Source organism: Didymella exigua (assembly GCF_010094145.1).
Source record: "Didymella exigua CBS 183.55 unplaced genomic scaffold M421scaffold_15, whole genome shotgun sequence".
NCBI classification, from domain to species: Eukaryota; Fungi; Ascomycota; class Dothideomycetes; order Pleosporales; family Didymellaceae; genus Didymella; species Didymella exigua.
This window is the reverse complement of record NW_022984789.1, coordinates 710,790-730,195: the sequence shown is the minus strand read 5'-3', so window position 1 is coordinate 730,195 and position 19,406 is coordinate 710,790. Positions and strand designations below refer to the sequence as shown.

Sequence of the window (19,406 nt, the reverse complement as noted above, 5' to 3'; positions counted from 1 at the left end):
CCCATCACAATGGCTTCGGGATCTGTCCTCGTCACTGGGTACAGCTGCCCCTCCACCCCACTTCCAGCCCATGACATGTTAATAAAACATACAGCGGCACTGGCTACATTGGCTCGTTCACGGCGCTCGCTCTCCTCGAGGCCGGCTACAAGGTGGTCATCGTCGACAACCTGTACAACTCGTCCAAGGAGGTGCTCAACCGCATCGAGCTCATCTGCGGCAAAAAGCCCGACTTCTACGAGCTCGACGTGCAGGACGAGGCCGCGCTCGACAGGGTGTTCAAGGAGCACCCCGACATTGACAATGTCATCCACTTCGCCGCGCTGAAGGTCAGTCGTGGTACAGGTCAGGCGGAGTCGTGAACTGACACGCCACAGGCCGTAGGCGAGTCCGGCGAGATCCCGCTCACATACTACCGTGTCAACGTCGGCGGGTCGATTGCGCTGCTGTCAGCCATGGAGAAGAACAACGTGACCAACATTGTGTTCTCGTCGTCGGCGACCGTGTACGGCGACGCCACGCGCTTCGAGAACATGATCCCGATCCCTGAGCACTGCCCCATCGGCCCGACCAACACGTACGGGCGCACCAAGTCGACCATCGAGAGCGTCATCACGGACCAAGTCGACGCGAAGCGAGCCGCAGCGCGCAAGAGCGGCAACGAAGCCGAGGCGCGGAAATGGAACGCAGCACTACTCCGGTACTTCAACCCATCCGGCGCGCACCCCAGCGGGCTGATGGGCGAGAACCCGCTGGGCGTGCCGTACAACCTGCTGCCCCTGCTAGCACAGGTCGCAATCGGGAAGCGCGAGAAGCTGCTCGTGTTTGGCGACGACTACGCGTCCAAGGACGGGACCGCGATCCGCGACTACATCCACGTGCTGGACCTGGCGCGGGGCCACCTCCAAGCGCTCAACTTCCTGCGCGAGCAGCAGCCCGGCGTGCGCGCGTGGAATCTCGGCACGGGCAAGGGCTCGACGGTGTTTGAGATGATCCGGGCGTTTGAGACGGCCGTCGGGCGCCCGCTCAAGTACGAGGTGCAGGGGCGGCGCCAGGGTGATGTGTTGGATCTGACAGCCAACGCGACGCTGGCGAACAAGGAGCTCGGGTGGACGACTGAGTTTACGCTCGAGGACGCGTGTCGCGATCTGTGGAAGTGGACGGAGAATAACCCCGAGGGGTACGGACAGGCGCCGCCGCAGGCGTTTGTGGACGCGCTGAAGCGGGCGTAGAGACGGAGGACTCATTGGAAGGAGTGGTAGGGTCGGGTATACATCATCGGGTATACATTATTGCAGATATATCATTGCAGATATCATTGCAGATATATCATCGGGTATACATTATCGCAGATATATCATTGCAGATATCATCGCAGATATATCATCGGGTATACATCATCGCAGATATATCATCGCAGATACATCATCGGGTATACATCATCGCAGGGCGCTGGGACTGGTATCACATACCACATAGACATCAAAAGCATAGAGTATCGCCATACAGTGTCGTGGTTGTGTTCCATTCGTTGCTGTCTTTGTCTTTTTGTCTTGCTGTCTTGCTGTCTTGCTGTCTTTTTGTCTTGCTGTCTTGCTGTCTTGCTGTCTTGCTGTCTTGCCTTCTTGCCTTTTAGCCTTCGACGTTGTCGACAAAGTGACATCTTCCGTCTGCTCACCGCACAACAGCATCCGTGAGCGTAGGCACACTGCACAGCCCCGCCGCAGTCCTCAGCTTCGCCACGCCCGTCTTCCCCCCGGCGCTCAACAGCGGGACCTGGGCGACATCAAAGCCGACGTCGCGGCCCTCGGTGGTGGTGAAGCCCGGCTGGATGGACTCCCAGACCTTCTTCTTGGGATTGAGGACAGGCTCCGGGTCGCCCTGCCAGCCCTCGAAGAAGACGCGGTCACCCGCCTTGCTATCCTGCGGCGGGTCCACAAGCTCCACAGGCCCCTTGTGCGCGTCGTCGCCGTCCTGGACGCGCGGGCTAGCGGCCAGCACCATGGCGCAGCTCTTGACGCCGCGCATGGTGACGGGCTTGAGGTTGCACACGGCGACGATCTTGCGGTTCTGCATGTCGGCGAGCGGGATCAGGCCGTTGAGTCCGGAGCACACGGTGCGCACAACCTGGCCTTCGTACTCGGAGGTGTTGTCCGTGCCGGGCGCGTCGCCGCAGGCAATGGTGCTGACGAAGAGCGAGTCGGCGTTGGGGTGGGTCTCGGCTTTCAGGATGTGGCCGACGCGCAGGTCGATGAGGGCGGGCGAGAGGGGCTTCTCGACGGGTGCGCTGGGAGGGGTTAGCGATGGGGGGGAGTGCGTGTGGGTGCGTGTGTGACGTACGGCTTCTGCGGCTTGGGCTCCTTCTTCTTCTTCTCCTTCTTCTGCGTGGGCGCGCCCTCGGGCGCTGCAGCCTTGGCGTCTTGTGTGGGATTTGCAGGCTTGTCCTTGTTGCTCGCCTTTTCGGCGCCCTGCCCGGCGGGGGTTGTGGGTGTGGCAGCGGTAGTGGTAGTAGTAGTAGCAGTAGCAGTAGTAGCAGCAGCAGTAGTAGCAGTAGTAGCAGCAGCAGTAGTAGCAGCAGCAGCAGCAGCAGCAGCAGCAGCAGCCTCCTTCTCCTTCTTCTTGCGCTCCTTCTCGGCCTTTGCGTCGACGGGCTTGATCTTGAAGACGACGTCGTCGGGGTCGACGCGGACCTTGTCGTCCAGCTTCAGGGCGAAGACGGGCGAGTTCTGCACAAAGTCGACGTGGCGGACAATGTGGTGGTAGCCCTGCTCGCCGGTGCGCTGCTCGACGGTCCACTGGGCGACGACGGGGGCCAGCTTCTGGTAGAGGGCAATGTCTGCGACCGAGGGCTTGGCGCCAAGGAGGGTGGTGCGGCTGGCGAGGTGTGTGTTCAGCGACGACAGGCGGTCGGCGGCCTTTGCGGCGTCGTCGGCGGACGAGGCAATGTGCGCGGCCGAGGAGAGCCACTGGGCGAGTTCCTGCTTCTCGGCGTCGGTGTAGGCGGCCGCGGGGAAGAGCGCCTGGGAGGCCTTGACGGCGTCCGTCTCGTCGGCAGCGTTGTTCGGGGCGTGGGCGGCGAGGTAGGCGACCAGACCCGCGTCGAGGGCGGAGCTGGACATGGCGAGGGTGCGCGGGACGAGGTGGGCGAGTTGTGTGCGCGGGGCGAACAAGGCGGGGGGTCGAGCTGCGGTCGGGAGTGCTGCAGTTCGTATGCGGCGTACGGGTAGTCCTGGCAGTGCGTGGGCGAGTCGAGTGAGTCGAGTGAGTCGAGTGCGCAGTGTGTGGGCGGGAGGGGGACGCATCACGACGCCGACGCCGAGTCACAGCCTGCACGGTGGACCCAAAATTCGTGGCGGGGCAGAGCGGCAGCAGAGCGGCAGCAGTGGAGGGGCAGCGCGGCCCACGGCGGTGAATGGACGCGTCTGAGCGCCGATTGTTCGAATAACGATTCCACACCACCACCACACACGCACACACACACACACACATACAAACACACGCAAACACATACAAACACACGCAAACACACGCAAACACACGCAAACACACGCAAACACACGCAAACATACGCAAACACACACAACACACACAACACACACAACACACACAAACACACACAAACACACGCAAACACACACAAACACACGCAAACACACACAAACACACACAAACACACGCAAACACACACAAACACAAGCAAACACACGCAAACACACACAAACACACGCAAACACACGCAAACACACACAAACACACGCAAACACACACAAACACACGCAAACACACGCAAACACACACAAACACACGCAAACACACGCAAACACACACAAACACACGCAAACACACGCAAACACACACAAACACACACAACACACACAAACACACACAAACACACACAACACACACAACACACACAACACACACAACACACACAAACACACACAAACACACACAACACACACACACACACACACACACACACACACACACACACACACACACACACGACGAGCATGGCCGACAACAGCCCAAATGTCCCCGCCGGCAGGAAGCGCTTCATTCCGCTGGGTGAGACGGCCCGTCTGCGCACAGCCGCATCCCTCGCTGACCTGTCTCGCAGAGAACAACCCCGACGTCATGTCCGCCCTCGTCCACAAGCTCGGCCTCTCGGAGAAGCTCGCCTTCCACGACGTCTTCAGCATCGACGACCCCGACCTGCTCGCCTTCGTGCCGCGCCCTGCCCACGCCCTCCTTCTCGTCTTCCCCGTGAGCGACACGTACGAAAGGTTCCGCCGCCACGAAGACCAGGACAGGCCCGAGTACAGTGGGCGCGGTGACGCCGAGGAGGTGGTCTGGTACAAGCAGACCATTGCGAATGCCTGTGGCTTGATTGGCCTGCTTCATGCGGTCTCAAACGGCACCGCGCGCGCAAACATCCGTCCGTTCTCCGACACATGCGGCACGCTGCACACGCTGACAGATGCCAGAACCCGACTCGGATCTGGCGCGGCTCGTCCAAGATGCCATTCCGCTGGGTCCCGCCGCGCGCGCCGACCTGCTCTACGCATCCAAGGCCCTCGAGACCGCCCACCAGAGCGCTGCCAGCGCCGGCGACACCAGCGCTCCCTCCGCCGACGACCAGATCGATCTCCACTACGTCTGCTTCGTCAAGTCGGCCGGCAACAACCTGTGGGAGATGGACGGCCGCAGAAAGGGCCCTCTCAACCGCGGCAGCCTCGCCGTCGACGAGGACGTGCTCAGCGACAGGGCTCTCGACTTGGGCGTGCGCAGCTTCCTCAAGCGCGAGTCCGAGGCTGGCGGCGGCGATCTCCGCTTCAGTCTCATCACTCTCGCCGAGTCGCTGGATTAGACGTCAATCGCCGAGTCGCTGGATTAGACGTCAATCGCCGAGTCGTTGGATTAGACGTCAATCGCCGAGTCGCTGGATTAGACGTCAATCGCCGAGTCGTTGGATTAGACGTCAATCGCCGAGTCGTTGGATTAGACGTCAACCGCCGAGTCGTTGGATTAGACGTCAACCGCCAACCAAGAGAAGGAAAGGAACGGCTAATAAAGCATCCTCGAAAATTCAAGTCATGTCTCAGTCAGCCATGTCTCAGTCAGCCATGTCTCAGTCAGCTGTGTCGTCGGGTGGGCTAATCTCCCCAGAACAGGCCGCCGTTGTTGGTCTCACACGCTTTCGGCTTGTGCTCGCGCACCATGATGCATGCCATGGCAAAGCACACCGGGGACACGCCCTTTCTGTCTCCTTTGCTCTCCACTTCCCCCGCCTGAATACGAGCCCTCTCATATCTCTGCAACACAACCGGAACCGGTCTCGTCGGACAAGCTACAAGAGCGCTGCCATGCGTGAGGTCTGCAGCCGTATCCCGTATCGAAAGAATCCCGCGTTCCTCGCCCTCGTTCCACGAGGCGTCTGCTAGCATCGTACTCGAAATCGGCCCTCGTTTCCATGAGGCGTCGGCTAGCACCGTACGTGCTGCTGCTACTCAGCCTCGGTCCCCAGGCCCTGTCCCTCACCTTCAACCCGGTGTCCATGACAGACGCAAACAAGGCCAAGGAGTATGTCCTCGGCGCTGCGGCTCTTACATGCACCGTGGTCAGTCTGCTGGCTTCCATTCTGTGCATGTACTGGTTCTGTCGCATGGGCAAGCGCTTCCGCCATAGGTGTGTCACCTTTTACTTTTCGTGTTTATTTGTCCAAGAGAGCAGACTCCGCTCCTCACGCGCAACCGCTGATCATTACAGACTGATCATGATACTCATATACGGTGACCTCGTGCGTGGCGCATGGGTCTTTGTCTTTGCCGTCCTCTCGCTCGCCCGTGGCAAAGTCAGGACAAGGAGTACCTTTTGTCAAGTCAGCGGCTTTCTGGTACAATACGGGACCCAGACAAGTGGTCAGTATCTCCTCCTTGTAGCAGCTCAGCGATCCTTTTACCATCTCAGCGATCCTTTTACCATCTCAACGATCCTTTTACCATCTCAACGATTCTTTTACCATCTCAACGATCCTCCTACCACCTCAACGATTCTTTTACCACCTCAACGATCCTTTTACCATCTCTACGATCCTTGCACCATCTCAACGATCCTTTTACCATCTCAACGATCCTCCTACCACCTCAACGATCCTTCTACCACCTCAACGATCCTTCTAACATCACTCAGACTATGCCGTCTTTGTCATGGCCCTGCACAGCGGCATGCAAGTCTTCTACCCATCGACATTGGTCAGTTCTGACGGACTCTACCCCTGCCGTCGCTATGTCTACTTTGGAGCCTTTGCCCTCCCGATCCTGATGGCTGCTCTGGCCTTTATCAATCCAAAGCAAGCCTACATATCGCAAGGTTCTTTCTGCACACTCCCCATCCGGCCTTTCTGGTATCGCCTCGCTCTCACTTGGGTCCCACGCTACATCATCGTGCTCACCATCCTCGGCTTTGCCATTGCCATCTACACACATGTTGGCTTCGAGTTCCGTGCCTACTCCAACGCAGACTACAGTTTCCAGAGCTTTATGCCCTCTGACGGCTCGAATGCGACCCCCCACGACACACAGAATGAGATCAAAATGGAGGACATCACCTTCGAGCTCACCGACGTCGAGTCTCGACCGCGGTCAACACGACGCAAGTCGTCACCTGGACACGACATCTTCACATCTCAGCGCCGCAACTCTTCCGCGCCCGCCCTCGGCGCATTCTCTACGGCACCTCAGCGGGTCTCTCTTGAGAGCGGAATGGACGCGTACTCCCTGCCAGGAAGCACGCTGAACCACCTCCGCCGCCCAGACCCCACACGCCCCGTCCTCCTCGCAATCCCATCCGGACAGAGCATCGACCGACCCTCTCCGCCACACGCCACCAACACTTCCGACCCCGAGCCCACCGCGACCCCCCTCTCCTCCGCCTCCTCACGCTCGCCCTCGCCCTCGGCGGCGCAATTCCTCCTCGCCAGACAGCGCCAGCGCATCCACCGCCAACTGCGCCTGCTGTTCATCTACCCGCTGGTCTACATGCTCATGTGGCTGCTCCCCTTCCTGCTGCACTGCATGAACTACTGGGACAGGTACGCCACCTCGCCCATCGAGTTCCTGCGCGTCGGCTCCTCCATCAGCATCACGCTCATGGGCTTCGCAGACGCCCTCATCTTCTCCCTGCGCGAGCGGCCCTGGCGCGGCATCCAGGGCTCCGACGGCAGTTTCTGGGGCAGCTTCGTGTGTGCGCGCTGTCCGCGCGCGGGTGATGCCGAGCCCGATCCCGACACCCATGTTGATGCCAATCTCGACGATCCGGCCGCACGCGCCAGCCTGTCTGCGAGCACGCGCCCGCGCGGCAGCCAGAGTCACAGGACCTCTGCGAGCGGCGACTTTGCGCGCGCCGCGGCCGAGCACGCGCGCCTCAGGCTCGATCTGGAGCGCGAGGAGCGGGTTAAGGCGCTTGGCGATGGGAAGCGTAGGGCCGCGGATGCGAGGGGGGCTTTGAATGTTGGCGATGGGGGGAGGGGGCAGGTGTATGATGATAATGGGCTTGAGGATGATACTGCTAACACGTCTCGCGGGAGGGTGTGAGGCGCGGGCTAGTCGTTGGGCGTACAGGCGGAGGGGAGGGGGTCGACAAAGTCAATAAGGTCACGATGAGTTTCGCTACTGTGTAAATCCTCACTCACATCCGCCCGCTCCTCCCCCCTCGTGTCCCATCCCCGCCAGCACTTTGCCTTGCCGTTCCCCAGTCCCCCAAGACCGACTCATCAGTTCCCAGTCCCCAGCCCCCCAAGACCGACTCGTCAGTTCCCAGTCCCCAGCCCCCAAGACCGACTCGTCAGTTCCCACTTCCCAACCCCGTCCGTCAAGTCGCCGCACCACTTATACCGCCGCCAGCGTCCACGGACTGCCACGCACGATGTGGTGTGTGTTCTTGTGGAAACTAGGGGTGAGCCCAGAGTGAGCACCTGGCTGCCATGTCGTGTGGGATAATGCGAGGCACATCGCGACTTAGCTGACAACGGTGCTTGACTTTTGACTTGTTCGGGATGGCGCCGTGCAGAGCCGAGTCGGCTTCAGATGCAGGCCTCGACGCGTTCCTTGCTGCCCCTCAGCAGCTCGAATGCCTCTGTGACACCGACGTCCCATCCGTCTCGTCCAGCCTTCTGCGCCAGATACGCGCCCTCGACCCTCTTCCTCGCCTCGACGTCTCTCCTGGTGCCCGAGCGCACCACGCGGCGTAGACTCGCGCAGATGCCCTGACCAGGATACGCAACGACGCCAACAGCCGCCGCCGCCGTCATGGCCGAGGCGCCCAACACGCCCTTTGCGACCGCGACCGCGAACCCCCCAGCGCCGTCGCGCTTCGCATCCGCAACGGCGCGCCCAAACAGGCCCGCGAGCCCGCCACCCACGCCAGACGCAAACACGCGCCCCGCCTTGCGGAATCCCGTCGAGACACCCGTTACCGCCCCGTGGTCCACGGGCGCCTCGCCGTACAGCATGGGCACGGCGCGGAAGCCCTCGGCCGCCGCGAGCGGCAGGTCGACGATGGCGCCTTTGAACAGGGCTGCGTTGAAGCGGCCGAAGCTTTTGGCTGCCGCGCCGGCCATGCGGCCTGCGGTCGCGGCGCTGTGGGCGGCGTGGCTTATGCCGTCTGGTTTCGGCGTGTGGAGGGCTTTGTAGGGCGCGTAGACCATGTCGGTTGCTGCGCCCGCCATCGAGGAGACGATTGTGAGCCCGGCGGAGCCTGTGGCTGTGGCCGGGTCCCAGCGGCGGTTTGTCACGTGCATGGGTTGCGATTCGTAGCTGGGTTGTCATGTTAGGGCTGCGTGATAGGTGGATTCGTGGCTGGCTTACTTGCTCAGGTCGGCGGGCGAGATGATTGAGTTGGTGATGAGGATCTGCGCTGCGAGTTTGGAGAGCCTGATGGGTGCTTTTTTGTACAGCCATGCGGCAGGCTGGTCGTGCAAGATATGGCATGGGATAGCCTCGAAAGGGAGATTGGCGTGGAAAGATTGGGCTGCTGCTTTGACACCCTGTTCGCTGGCCATCTGTGAGGAGATGCGGTGAGCGGCCTGTTTCGTCTCCGGCGCAAGGAGAGTCTGGATTGCATCGACCAGGTTCCGGCTTGACAGCTGCTTGTGCGGTATTGGTCTTGGTCCGGCACCGGCCGCGGCGATCATGTCGCCCCAGAATAGTTGGTCGCCGAAGAAGGGTACGACGAGAGTTGGGCATGCGTTCTTCAGACCGCAAGCGGCTGTGCCTGCGCCACCGTGGTGAACGACAGCCGTGACGTGCTGGAACAACCACTCATGATCGCAGTCGCCGATGAACAAGACATTGTTGGCCTCGTCAGGCAGCCCTTGACCTAGATTGCTCCATCCCCGAGATACGACTGCTCGTATGCCGCACAGTTGTACAGCTTCCAAGATCAGTGAGGTCATATTGGCCGGATCTTCCAGCACGATGCTACCGAAGCCGATATAGATCGGACATGGGCCACTCTCAAGAAAGCTGGAGATTGCCTCTGGTGGCTCGTAGGGAGGCGGATCGCGGAAGAAGAAGCCGCAGACATCAATATGCGACGGCCAGTCTGCGGGTTTGGGAACGAGTGCTGGCGACCAGCAGTAGGTAAACGGAACGTGCAACGCTTCCGCCAGCGCCGGTCCCACTGTTGTCGGTATGGGCTCGAGGTCCAGCGTGGCTCTGAATTTGTTGATGACACCCCCCAAGCCTTGCCATGTGAGGAACTCTACGATCCCGTAAGATGCGTAATTGATGAGTGCCGGGTCCATCTCCCCGGCTTTGAAGCTCGCAAGGGGATGCGGGAACGCTCTTGTACTGCTCCAGGGCATCGTGAACATCAAGTGGAGTGGGACACCAAGTGCTTGGGCACAGTGTATGTGGGCGAAGCTAGGTGGGTTTGCGATGATGGCGTCTGCAACGAACGGCTCCTGTGAGTAAACGTCTGCGTCCACACATGACTTCCAGCAGCCGTCGAGCATTTCTCCGACCATGATCTGCTTGCGCTTGACGTCGCCCTCTCGAAGACTCTTCATTGACGGAATCAAGCCGGGGTTCTTGACCATATAGGCCATTAGCTCTTTCGGGTCGCCTCCGATGGGGTAGAACTCGAGATTGGATTTCTTGACAAACCCCTCAAAGGCGTTGTGAGTCGCCAGCCGAACGCGGTGCCCGTGCTTCTGAAGCTCTTGACCTAGCGCAACAAACGGTTGTACATCACCGCGGCTGCCTACGACTTGTATGACGATATTCATACGGATATTCCAGCCTCGATAAACAGTGGATAGTCGTCGGCTGGGCTCGAAAGGTTCCCTGGTCTTCTCCGGGACAAGCTTGACGAGTGTCTTGGTGAGCTGGGACTTGAGGTCGATTTTTATACGCCCATCGGCTGCGCACGGTGAGTCAACTGCGCGCAAGTATCAAGAACTGTACATACATGTGACACCAGTATCACCGGGCAGAGATATCGAGCTATCTCTAGCATCTAGCTCCAGAAGCGAATTGGATGCACTTGCCGGGCCAGTACTTTGATATGGAGTTGACGCATTGATTGATGGTACTTCACGTGCGTACTCTTGGGTTGAACTGGGTCGGCTTGGTCTAGGTCTTTGGCTGGCGAATGATTCTATGCTGTACAGTGGTGGAGCTGCACTTGGTTCCGTGTCAGTGTCGTACTCCGCCCATACGGGGATCAGCGCCTGTGTGCTGTCGGGTCTGCGTCTCGTCGTGTCCATTACGTGGTTTATTATGGTCTCTCCCTTCCATCTGCGGCTCAACTGTACTTTATAAAGGTTTCAGAGAGGCTCCAGTTGTTGGACCGGATACGCGTATAGCGCACGGGCGCAAAATCGAAGAACGAGACCGACGCTGGCGTACCATCAGCACTTCTGTTGCTGGCAACGACGGCGATCACTCGCAGATAGCCAAGTCTCATAAGACAAATTCTACTAAGCTTCGCAGGCTTCAAGAGGCTGCGGTGCCACGGCCTCCCCACGTGCCCTCGCGACAACCGACGGCAATATACGGCGATATACGGCGATACGAGCCTGTACGAATGACGCCGCTAAGGAGACGCTCGAACGCATCGTTTGCGCATCTCCACAGCACGAGAGACTCTGCTCGATTTATACTGCGGCGGGTCTTCGAGGAACCAAAATAGCACCATGTAGGCTTACATTCTGACGTGGAAATATGCTTCCCGCCGCCGGTCGTCCATGCAGGCTGATGGCGAGGTTTGGAACAAGGCGTTGGCAACTTCCACCGAACGCAATCCATCCGCGGATCGGGGTTTCAACACGATGCTATCAGCGTTCATCGTGGACTGTCAACTATTTTCATGTAAGTCGGCTACGAGCCCGCGGCGACACCCAGATGATGATGTCGTCGAAAGAGCGGGCTCGGACTCAAGAGCGAAGCCGAGTGCGAATCATCTGCCTGTGTAAAGTTGGCGTAGGATTTCGACGCTATGGAGCCGGCGCTTGGATATACCTCGCGAAACATGATACATTAAGGGGTCGCGCTTTCGCTACGTAGATGCCCCGATCTTGGCGCGATGAGCTTAACTTCAGCGGAACGGAGCAAGCGCCTCTCTTGGCGCAACGCATCTTGACTGTGGATTCGGGCCTATGTTGCGCGCGTTCACGTTGCCAGAGCTGCTGAGGTAGTCACGTCTTCACGCGGTTCAAGTCGGTGGATGTAGGTGAAAAATAGTAGCCAATACCGTCCGCTTGATCTTTTATTTGAATGAGCAGGCTCAGCTTTTCGATGCGGTAACTGGCAACAAGCTCAATACGGTGCTGCAAGCTGGGCTTGGCTGTGAGGCGTGGGAAACTCGGAGCGATGAAGAGCAGGATCGCAAGAAACCTCCGAGAGCGCACGTGCAACCTAGCCTGCTTAGCTATAGCGTCGGAGCTGCATGTCGGATCAAAACTCGAGCCGTCTTTCCCCACAAATCTCTACAGCTCCTGCCTCACACTGTACACAGGCGAATGGTCGGATTATACTTTTCGAATTCGTAGCCTTCACCATCGATTGTTCTCGCCATGTCTCTTCAATAACATCTCACCATGACAATATACGTTCAGCGCTTGCAAGATTCTCCTATTGGTGGGACTTTTCTATCCTCATCGCCAAGCTTCGTTTCCAGGTTACCAACAAGTGGCGCCGAAATGTAGATTGATGTTTCCATTATACACCGATTAGGATCGCTAGCTGCATAAGCAATTAGTAAATCCGGGGTGTAATTGTCAGAAACTATTGGGTCATGCGTCTGGTAAGCACAGCTGCACAACACACGTAGGTATATCGTATACGCCATGATACTTTCCTTTTGAGGAACGGACATGTTGTACTCCTCTACGAATGGTGGATGAACTGGAAGATCTAAAAAGCTTGGGGAAGAGTACAGTGGATTACATGGTCAGATCGCCAAGAGGTGTTCTCGTCGTGCAATATTTAAGGGGGGTTGTCCATGGAGATCATGTCAGTACATCGGCTCTTGGTATCCTCTTGGTATCACGACCATTCCGCTATAAGAGAAACTGCTCCGCCATCACCAACAGATTATCCAGCAAGCACTAAGAGTTGATCTCTGTTCATTCTTTCCATTCTCTTCGAGACTTCCATTTTCAACTACATTCTCTATCAATCAACCATCAACATGCGTTTCTTCGAGGTTGCTACTGTCCTCGCGGCCGCTGGTGCCGTCTCGGCTGCTCCTTTGGAGAAGCGGGCTGCCGCCGTTGATGAGCTTGTTGGTTTCGCCGCTGGCACGACTGGTGGTGGATCTGGTGCTGGTACTACTGTGTCAGACTGCGCTGGTTTGACTGCCGCTGCTAAGATCGGCGGTGTCATCAAGATCCAGGGCACTCTCACCGGCTGCGGCATCGTCAAGATCCTTGCAAACACGTCCGTCCTTGGTGTTGGCTCCACTGCTGGTCTCACAGACGGTGGCCTCCAGATCAGGAAAGTTGACAATGTCATCGTCCGCAACATCAAGTTCTTCCGCGCCCCTGCGGGCAAGGACCTTATCGGTACATAGCCAATCTACCCTCAACTTCATTGCATATGCTGACAATAGCGCAGACATCGATCAAGCCACGCGTGTTTGGATTGACCACAACGACTTCTCCTCCGTCGGTATCACCGGTGACAAGGACACCTACGACGGTCTCCTCGACGCCAAGCACGGCGCCGACTCTTTGACCTTCTCCTGGAACAAATTCCACGACCACGTAAGTCCAACGGGTCCCGAGTCTGTCCAGTAATCTAACATGACCACAGTGGAAGGGCTCCCTCGTCGGTCACTCGGACAGCAATAGCGCTGAGGACACGGGCAAGCTGCACGTCACCTACCACCACAACGACTGGACGAACGTCAACTCGCGTCTCCCCTCGGTCCGCTTCGGCACCGCCCACATCTACAGCTCGTGCTACAACGGCGGCATCTCCGGTGTCAACTCCCGAATGGGCGCGCAGGTCCTTGTTGAGAACACCTCGTTCACTGGCGTCACCCGTGCCATCGTGACCAACCTCGACTCTAAGGTGGAGGGCTTCGCCAACGAGCGCAACAACCTCTTCACCTCCTCCACCACCCAGATCACACAGGTCGGCACCTGGACTCCCAGCTACGCGTACACTGCCGACGCTGCTGCCGACGCTTGCAGCATTGTTGCCCAGTCTGCTGGTGTTGGGGTTGTCACCTTCTAAACCCTTGCTCAAGAAGTGAAATTCGCACACCATAGCTGTCAGCATGAGGGAAGCCTGAGGGCCGCTGGGTATTGCATGAGTAAAGTGGGATGGATCTCGTTCTTTGTACATACAATCCTTCGTGAATGTGATCCACTTTGCTGTCTCAATCAGACCGCCTCTTGGACGTGAGCCACGCGTCTCGGCACCCTAATCCCAGTTCTCTGTCTCAGAAATCACGAGTCGTGCCTGGACACAATCTGCCCGGACCAAAAGGTTCCTTGACCTACACCTTGACCAGCAGCCCGAACCCCATCTTCTTGCCCCACCACACTTCTAATCTGGGCCCGCATCTGACATCCCAACTGCCCACTACCGCCGAGCATAGCGTCCAAAGAAGCCCTCAACTTCCTGTGCTCGGCCTCCTAGGCCACTGCCACCTGGCGCCTGCCTTCCAAGCTTGCGGCCAGTGCTTCGTGCCTGTCCGTCCAAGCCGCGAGGTCGTTCTGCTGTCTTGCGCAGATCCTATTGGCTTTGGAGCGCTGCGCTCTCGCCTTTGTCGCCTGCTTAGTCTTGTCTTGCGCCGCTCTGGTCTTGTCTTGCGCTTTCTTCAGCGCCCTTTTCGCTTTCGTCACGTCCTTTGATGCGGAAGCGAGGCTCTTCTCCAGACTACGGATCTTTGAATGGAGTTGTTGCGTCTCACACGCATGCAGCCTTGTGATCGTGTTCAACTTCCTCGTGAGCGTGATGACTGAAGCAGCGTACTCTGCAAGAATCTGGCTCTGATAGACAGCCTCTGTTATCTCACCGCGTGCCCCAGTCTCTATGGGATGCGTCGGGAGCTCTGCGATATTGTTCTGTGCAGGAAGTGGCGGAGAGACAGTCGCGGTGGACGGTGCTTCGACTGGATTCGTCTCGACTTTCAGGGACACAGTCTCATTCTGATCCAGCGGCGCGGTGATGCTGTTCCACTCTGCAAGTCTCTGGTTGGCGACAAGCGCAATGTCACGACAAGCAGCAGGGAAATGCTCCCTGAAGGCGGGGATAGCACATGCGCTTACAGCCCTGAGTCGTCCCTTCCGTGAAAGAACGGCGTACTGGATGAAAGCATCGAAGTGTCGCACTGCCGTCTCGTTACCGGCTTGAAGTATCCAGGAGAACGGCTCGGCAAAGGCGATGCGACTGTCGACGAGGTTCTGGTAAAGCACCATGTTCAAGTCGCTGCCGACCTGCGAGATGTAGCCCACTTCGACATGGCCATGTTCAAGCCAGGCTAGGACATCGACGGTGGCGCGAAAGTATGGACGGACCTCTTCGAAAGCCGTGCCTACAATGATGGCTTCGAGCGACTTGTCATATCCCGATGGGTGAACAGTCTTCCGGTTGAACTGCGAGGGCGTGGGTATTTTGACGAAGTCATCCTTGAAGTGGAATCTCCCCCAGCCGATGACGGCCGACAGGCTCATGCCTTGACCCGGAAGGCGTGGAGGCATTGTCGACGCAGAAAATTAACTGACCGCGCAGTAGATAGTGGGTAGGAGACGAAGAGAGGAATTGTTGCGATCAAGGTTCTGGGGTAGATGGGGGATATATGGCTCGACGAAAGCTCGAGTGCGTCATCTTGTGGCTTCGCAATCACCTTCACACCTCACTTCATCCTCACCCTAACCCGTCTCAGGCCCTACACCAGCCTGATTTCAGCATGAAAACCCCCTATCCGACCAGATCACGCGAAACGCGATGCTCGCAGAATAGTAGCCTGCGGCGGAGAGTTGCGCTTTGTCACATTCCGTGGGTTCTTAAACGCAGTGGCGCAGGCCCGCCGTGCCAGCTCGCAAGACCGAATCCCGAGCCCGGACTGCACCAGATTCCCTAGATCAAGCGCCAAACCAAAGCAAAGGCCCATACTCCCGCCGTCGATACTCTTGCGAACAGTGCACATGCTAGATAGATGCGGGAGTGAGATGGCGCGAAGCTCGATTTCGATGTGGTGTCTTGTGTGAGTTGCCTCAGCCTGAGCATGGTACTGGGTAGGTGTATGGTGTACATTAGAGTCGTCCACCTGGGCGCTGTTTCCATCTCCTCCACTCGATGTTCTCGGATAAAGCAGTGTTGCTACAGCGTGCGTTTGAGACCTGGCTTGGTGTCGGTACGGCTGGGTTCGTGCCGCCCTTGAAGGAATACACGGTTGGTGATGCCGTTTGATGGAGCTAGACGGATGCATTCTGCTCGTCTGCATCGTCCTAAACCGCAGTCACAGTCATACCAGCGACTGGGGAAAAACAGAGGGGGTACAGAGAGGCAGCGTATGATCACCTGAACACGTCTGCACGCCACTCCGCCCCACTCCAGGTCTAGCCACTCCACGCAAACAAGCGAGCGAGCAAGACGACCAAGACGTGAACACCGGCAGATGTTCCGCATGGAACGGAGTAGGTAACGTGTGGACCCCGGGCTAGCAGGGGACCAGCCAAAAGACACAGAGATAGAATTGTCTCGTGGGGGAGCGTGTATAGTTCATTGAAGAACTGCTGTTGCGCAGGAGAAGACATCATGGTAGTGTATGTTGCCAGCGACGAACGCGAGTGCACAAAGAACGGAGGGGTGAGATACATCGAGAGAGACGAGAGGGTGCGAAGAAGGGAAGGAGGGACGGGAGAAGGAGAGGCTCTGCAACCTGAAGCGAGAAACGAGACATGGCAATGCTAAACGCTAAATCCAATCCAAGACATCCAAACACCAGCGTCCACTACAGAACACACTCACAGCTCAGGGGCCACAGCTCACAGCTCACAACTTTCAGCTTGCAGCTTACAGCCTGCTCTCGTCAACGCCCACAGCGCCCTCCCACCTCTCGGGCCAGACAAGCCCCAGCGCCTCCCAAATATGCGACACAAACTTGATATCCAGACCCTCCTTGACCTCGTCGGGCAACTCGCGCGCATCCTTGCGATTCGCCTCAGGAAGCAGGACGCGCTCGACACCCGCGCGCAGCGCACCGATGAGTTTCTCCTTGATGCCGCCGACAGGCAGGACGCGGCCTCTCAAGCTGACCTCGCCGGTCATGGCCAGGGTGGGTGGGACAGGGAGGCCAGCGAAGAGGCTGACGAGGGCGACGGTGTGCGCGAGCCCCGCGGAGGGCCCGTCCTTTGGGATCGCGCCAGACGGGCAATGCACGTGGATGCTGCGCTTCTTCATGATGTCGGCGCCCTGGTCCGCGAGCCCGAGCGCGAACGCGTGCGCCTTGACCCACGTCAGCGCCACTTCGACGCTCTCCTTGAGCACGTCGCCCAGCTTGCCTGTCAGCTGCACGCGCCCGGACCCGGGCATGTCGAGGATCTCGATGAAGAGGATGGAGCCCTGGCCGCCGGAGGAGTAGGCGACGAGGCCTGTGATGACGCCTGGGCGCGAGGATTGCTCTGTTAGCTCTTCGGCAAATTTCTCGATGCCGAGGGTTGCGTCGAGGTCGGCGAGGGTCACGGTCGGGGAGTAAGTGGCGAGTGTGTCTGTGTCGGCGCAGGTGGCGTACTCGACTGCTTTGCTGCGGCACACGGAGCCGATTTCGCGCTCGAGATTGCGGACGCCGGATTCGCGCGTGTAGGCTGTGATGATTTTGTCGAGAACATCTGTCGGCATCTCGAGGTCGGACGGGCGCAGGCCGTTGGTGGTGATTTGCTTGGGTATCAGGTGGCGGGTGGCGATGTGGCGCTTCTCGAGGGTTGTGTAGCCTGACAGCTCGATGGTCTCCATGCGGTCGAGCAGCGGGGCGGGGATGGTGTCGAGGGAGTTTGCGGTGGCGATGAAGAGGACCTTGGAGAGGTCGATGGGGATGTTGACGTAGTGGTCTGTAAAGGTGTGGTTCTGCTCTGGGTCGAGAACCTCGAGCATGGCGGCGCTAGGGTCGCCGTTGTGGTTGGCCCCAGCGAGCTTGTCGATCTCGTCGAGGAGGAAGACGGGGTTTGCGACACCGACCTTCTTCAGGCCGCCGACGACGAGACCAGGCATGGCTGCGACGTACGTCCGACGGTGACCGCGGATCTCGGCCTCGTCGCGCACACCGCCCAGCGAGATGCGGTGGAACTTGCGGCCAAGCGCAGTGGCGACCGACTTGGCCAGCGACGTCTTGCCAACGCCGGGGGGGCCGACGAGCAGCAGGATGGGCGACTTGTCGACCATGCGCTTCTTCTCCAGCAGCTGCTTCTCCTCGTCGGACTGCTCCTTGGCGGGCTGCAGCTGCTTGTGCTCGACGGGTTCGCGGTGGTCGCTCTCTGCTGCAGGGCTCTCGGTCAGGGCGCGGATCTGGTCGTCGATGCTGCGGTTGGCCTGCTCCTTGAGCTTGAGCACGGCGAGATACTCCAGCAGCCTCTTCTTGATCTTGTCGAGCCCGTAGTGGTCGTCGTCCAGCTGCTTGCGCGCCTTGGCCAGCGTGCTGCCATCGAGCACGTCGACGGTCATGTTGGACCACGGGATCTCTGCCAGGTTCTCGAGGTAGTTGCGGCACACCTGGTACTCGGCCTGGGCCGGGTTCATCTTCTGCAGGCGCTGCAGCTCGCGCTGGGCGACCTTGTCGGCGTCGGGCGGCAGGCGGGCGGCCTGCAGGCGCGTCTTCAGCTCGTCCAGCTCGTTCGGCTCGTCGGCGTCGCCCTGCTGGCTGCCGCCGCCGCCGCCGGGGAAGCCTGGGCCAAAGACCGGCGGGGCGCCGTCGCCGGACCTGCCGCGCCGGACCAGGGCCTGCTGCTGGATGCGGCGCAGCTGGTCGCGGTCGAGGCCGGTGGCGGGGCCCTGGGCGGCGGTGACGACGACGCGGGTGGCGCTCTGGATGTTGGTGATCTGGCGCTGCAGGATCTCGATGACGCGGTCGACGCGGTCGCGGGCGTCGACGGCGGCCAGCACGCGCAGCTTCTCCTCGTGCGAGCAGTCGACAATGTTGGCCATGAAGTCGGCCAGGGCGCCGGCGTCAGACACGTCTTTGCGTGCAATGTACAGCTCGAGGCGGCGGGCGACGACGGGCGACAGGGTGACGGCGGGCATGCGCGGCAGCATGGCCGAGAGGCGCACGAGGGCGAGCAGCTCGCGCGACAGCTGCTTGAGGCGGCCGAAGCGGTCCTCGAGCTGGACGTCGGCCACGTCGATGAAGTCGTCGACGGGCGCCAGGTCGCCCTCAAGGTACGGCCGCTCCTGCACCACGTCGACGATGCGCACGCGCTCGAGGCCCTCGACGACCAGGCTCAGGTCGCCCTGCCGCCGGCCCTGCACCCCCGTGACCTTTGCAATGCACCCGAACCCGAACACGTCCCGTCTGGCCGCCTGCACGGGGTCGCTCTCGTAGCCGCGTGGGTCGCCGCCCTCGCCGCCCGCGACCAGCAGCCGCCCGTCGACGGGGTTGACCGCCTTGGAGTTGAGCGGCACGCACGCCACCGTGATGGCGGCGTCGGGCCTCGCCGTCGCGCTGATGCTGTAGATCTTGGCGAGGATGGCCGCCACGTCAGACCGGTTCGTGATGGGGATCTTGACTGTGGTGCCGGGCAGCACCGCGAGCGGCGGCGCGAGCGGGATCAGCGGCAGCACCTTGGTGCCTGGCGGCTTGCTGGAGCCCTTGCCCATGGTGGATGGCGGTGGAAGCTCAGAGTGTGCCGAGGGTGCTGTTGAAGCTCAGGGGCTGCTGTTGAAGCTCAGAGGCTGCTG

General features: G+C 59.5%; 9 protein-coding genes across 9 annotated transcripts; 4 read left to right on the top strand and 5 right to left on the bottom strand.

The window, feature by feature from the left end:
* Window positions 1-9: 9 nt before the first annotated feature.
* On the top strand, window positions 10-1,232 carry M421DRAFT_5765 (UDP-glucose 4-epimerase; the record flags this gene model as incomplete). The annotated part of the gene is made up of 3 exons (XM_033595523.1): window positions 10-38; window positions 95-329; window positions 378-1,232. The coding sequence occupies 3 exons, from the start codon at window positions 10-12 to the stop codon at window positions 1,230-1,232; spliced, it is 1,119 nt and encodes a 372-aa protein (XP_033448372.1).
* Window positions 1,233-1,674: 442 nt separating this feature from the next.
* M421DRAFT_64197 (nucleic acid-binding protein) lies at window positions 1,675-3,119 on the bottom strand (the record flags this gene model as incomplete). The annotated part of the gene is made up of 2 exons (XM_033596131.1): window positions 1,675-2,287; window positions 2,341-3,119. 2 exons carry the CDS (start codon window positions 3,117-3,119, stop codon window positions 1,675-1,677), a joined length of 1,392 nt encoding a protein of 463 aa, XP_033448371.1.
* An 854-nt stretch (window positions 3,120-3,973) lies between these two features.
* M421DRAFT_421302 (cysteine proteinase) lies at window positions 3,974-5,177 on the top strand. Its single transcript, XM_033592787.1, has 3 exons — window positions 3,974-4,068; window positions 4,121-4,438; window positions 4,488-5,177. Exons 1-3 carry the CDS (start codon window positions 4,014-4,016, stop codon window positions 4,868-4,870), a joined length of 756 nt encoding a protein of 251 aa, XP_033448370.1. The 5' UTR covers window positions 3,974-4,013; the 3' UTR covers window positions 4,871-5,177.
* Window positions 5,178-5,557: 380 nt separating this feature from the next.
* Window positions 5,558-7,595, top strand: M421DRAFT_63842 (uncharacterized protein; the record flags this gene model as incomplete). Its single annotated transcript, XM_033596091.1, has 3 exons — window positions 5,558-5,688; window positions 5,770-5,921; window positions 6,193-7,595. The coding sequence occupies 3 exons, from the start codon at window positions 5,558-5,560 to the stop codon at window positions 7,593-7,595; spliced, it is 1,686 nt and encodes a 561-aa protein (XP_033448369.1).
* A 488-nt stretch (window positions 7,596-8,083) lies between these two features.
* On the bottom strand, window positions 8,084-10,420 carry M421DRAFT_63993 (glycosyltransferase family 1 protein; the record flags this gene model as incomplete). Its single annotated transcript, XM_033596105.1, has 2 exons — window positions 8,084-8,816; window positions 8,868-10,420. Coding segments are annotated over 2 exons (2,286 nt in total), but the record flags the coding sequence as incomplete, so codon positions are not given.
* A 2,252-nt stretch (window positions 10,421-12,672) lies between these two features.
* Window positions 12,673-13,803, top strand: M421DRAFT_421294 (polysaccharide lyase family 1 protein). The gene is made up of 3 exons (XM_033592786.1): window positions 12,673-13,066; window positions 13,119-13,267; window positions 13,317-13,803. The coding sequence occupies exons 1-3, from the start codon at window positions 12,694-12,696 to the stop codon at window positions 13,740-13,742; spliced, it is 948 nt and encodes a 315-aa protein (XP_033448367.1). The 5' UTR covers window positions 12,673-12,693; the 3' UTR covers window positions 13,743-13,803.
* A 141-nt stretch (window positions 13,804-13,944) lies between these two features.
* Window positions 13,945-15,525, bottom strand: M421DRAFT_167778 (uncharacterized protein). Its single transcript, XM_033587747.1, has one exon. It carries the CDS (start codon window positions 15,212-15,214, stop codon window positions 14,147-14,149), a length of 1,068 nt encoding a protein of 355 aa, XP_033448366.1. The 5' UTR covers window positions 15,215-15,525; the 3' UTR covers window positions 13,945-14,146.
* On the bottom strand, window positions 15,331-16,267 carry M421DRAFT_167768 (uncharacterized protein). Its single transcript, XM_033587746.1, has one exon. It carries the CDS (start codon window positions 15,958-15,960, stop codon window positions 15,448-15,450), a length of 513 nt encoding a protein of 170 aa, XP_033448365.1. The 5' UTR covers window positions 15,961-16,267; the 3' UTR covers window positions 15,331-15,447.
* A 265-nt stretch (window positions 16,268-16,532) lies between these two features.
* M421DRAFT_101467 (ATP-dependent protease La) lies at window positions 16,533-19,325 on the bottom strand (the record flags this gene model as incomplete). Its single annotated transcript, XM_033586648.1, has 1 exon — window positions 16,533-19,325. One exon carries the CDS (start codon window positions 19,323-19,325, stop codon window positions 16,533-16,535), a length of 2,793 nt encoding a protein of 930 aa, XP_033448364.1.
* Between the last annotated feature and the right edge of the window lie 81 nt (window positions 19,326-19,406).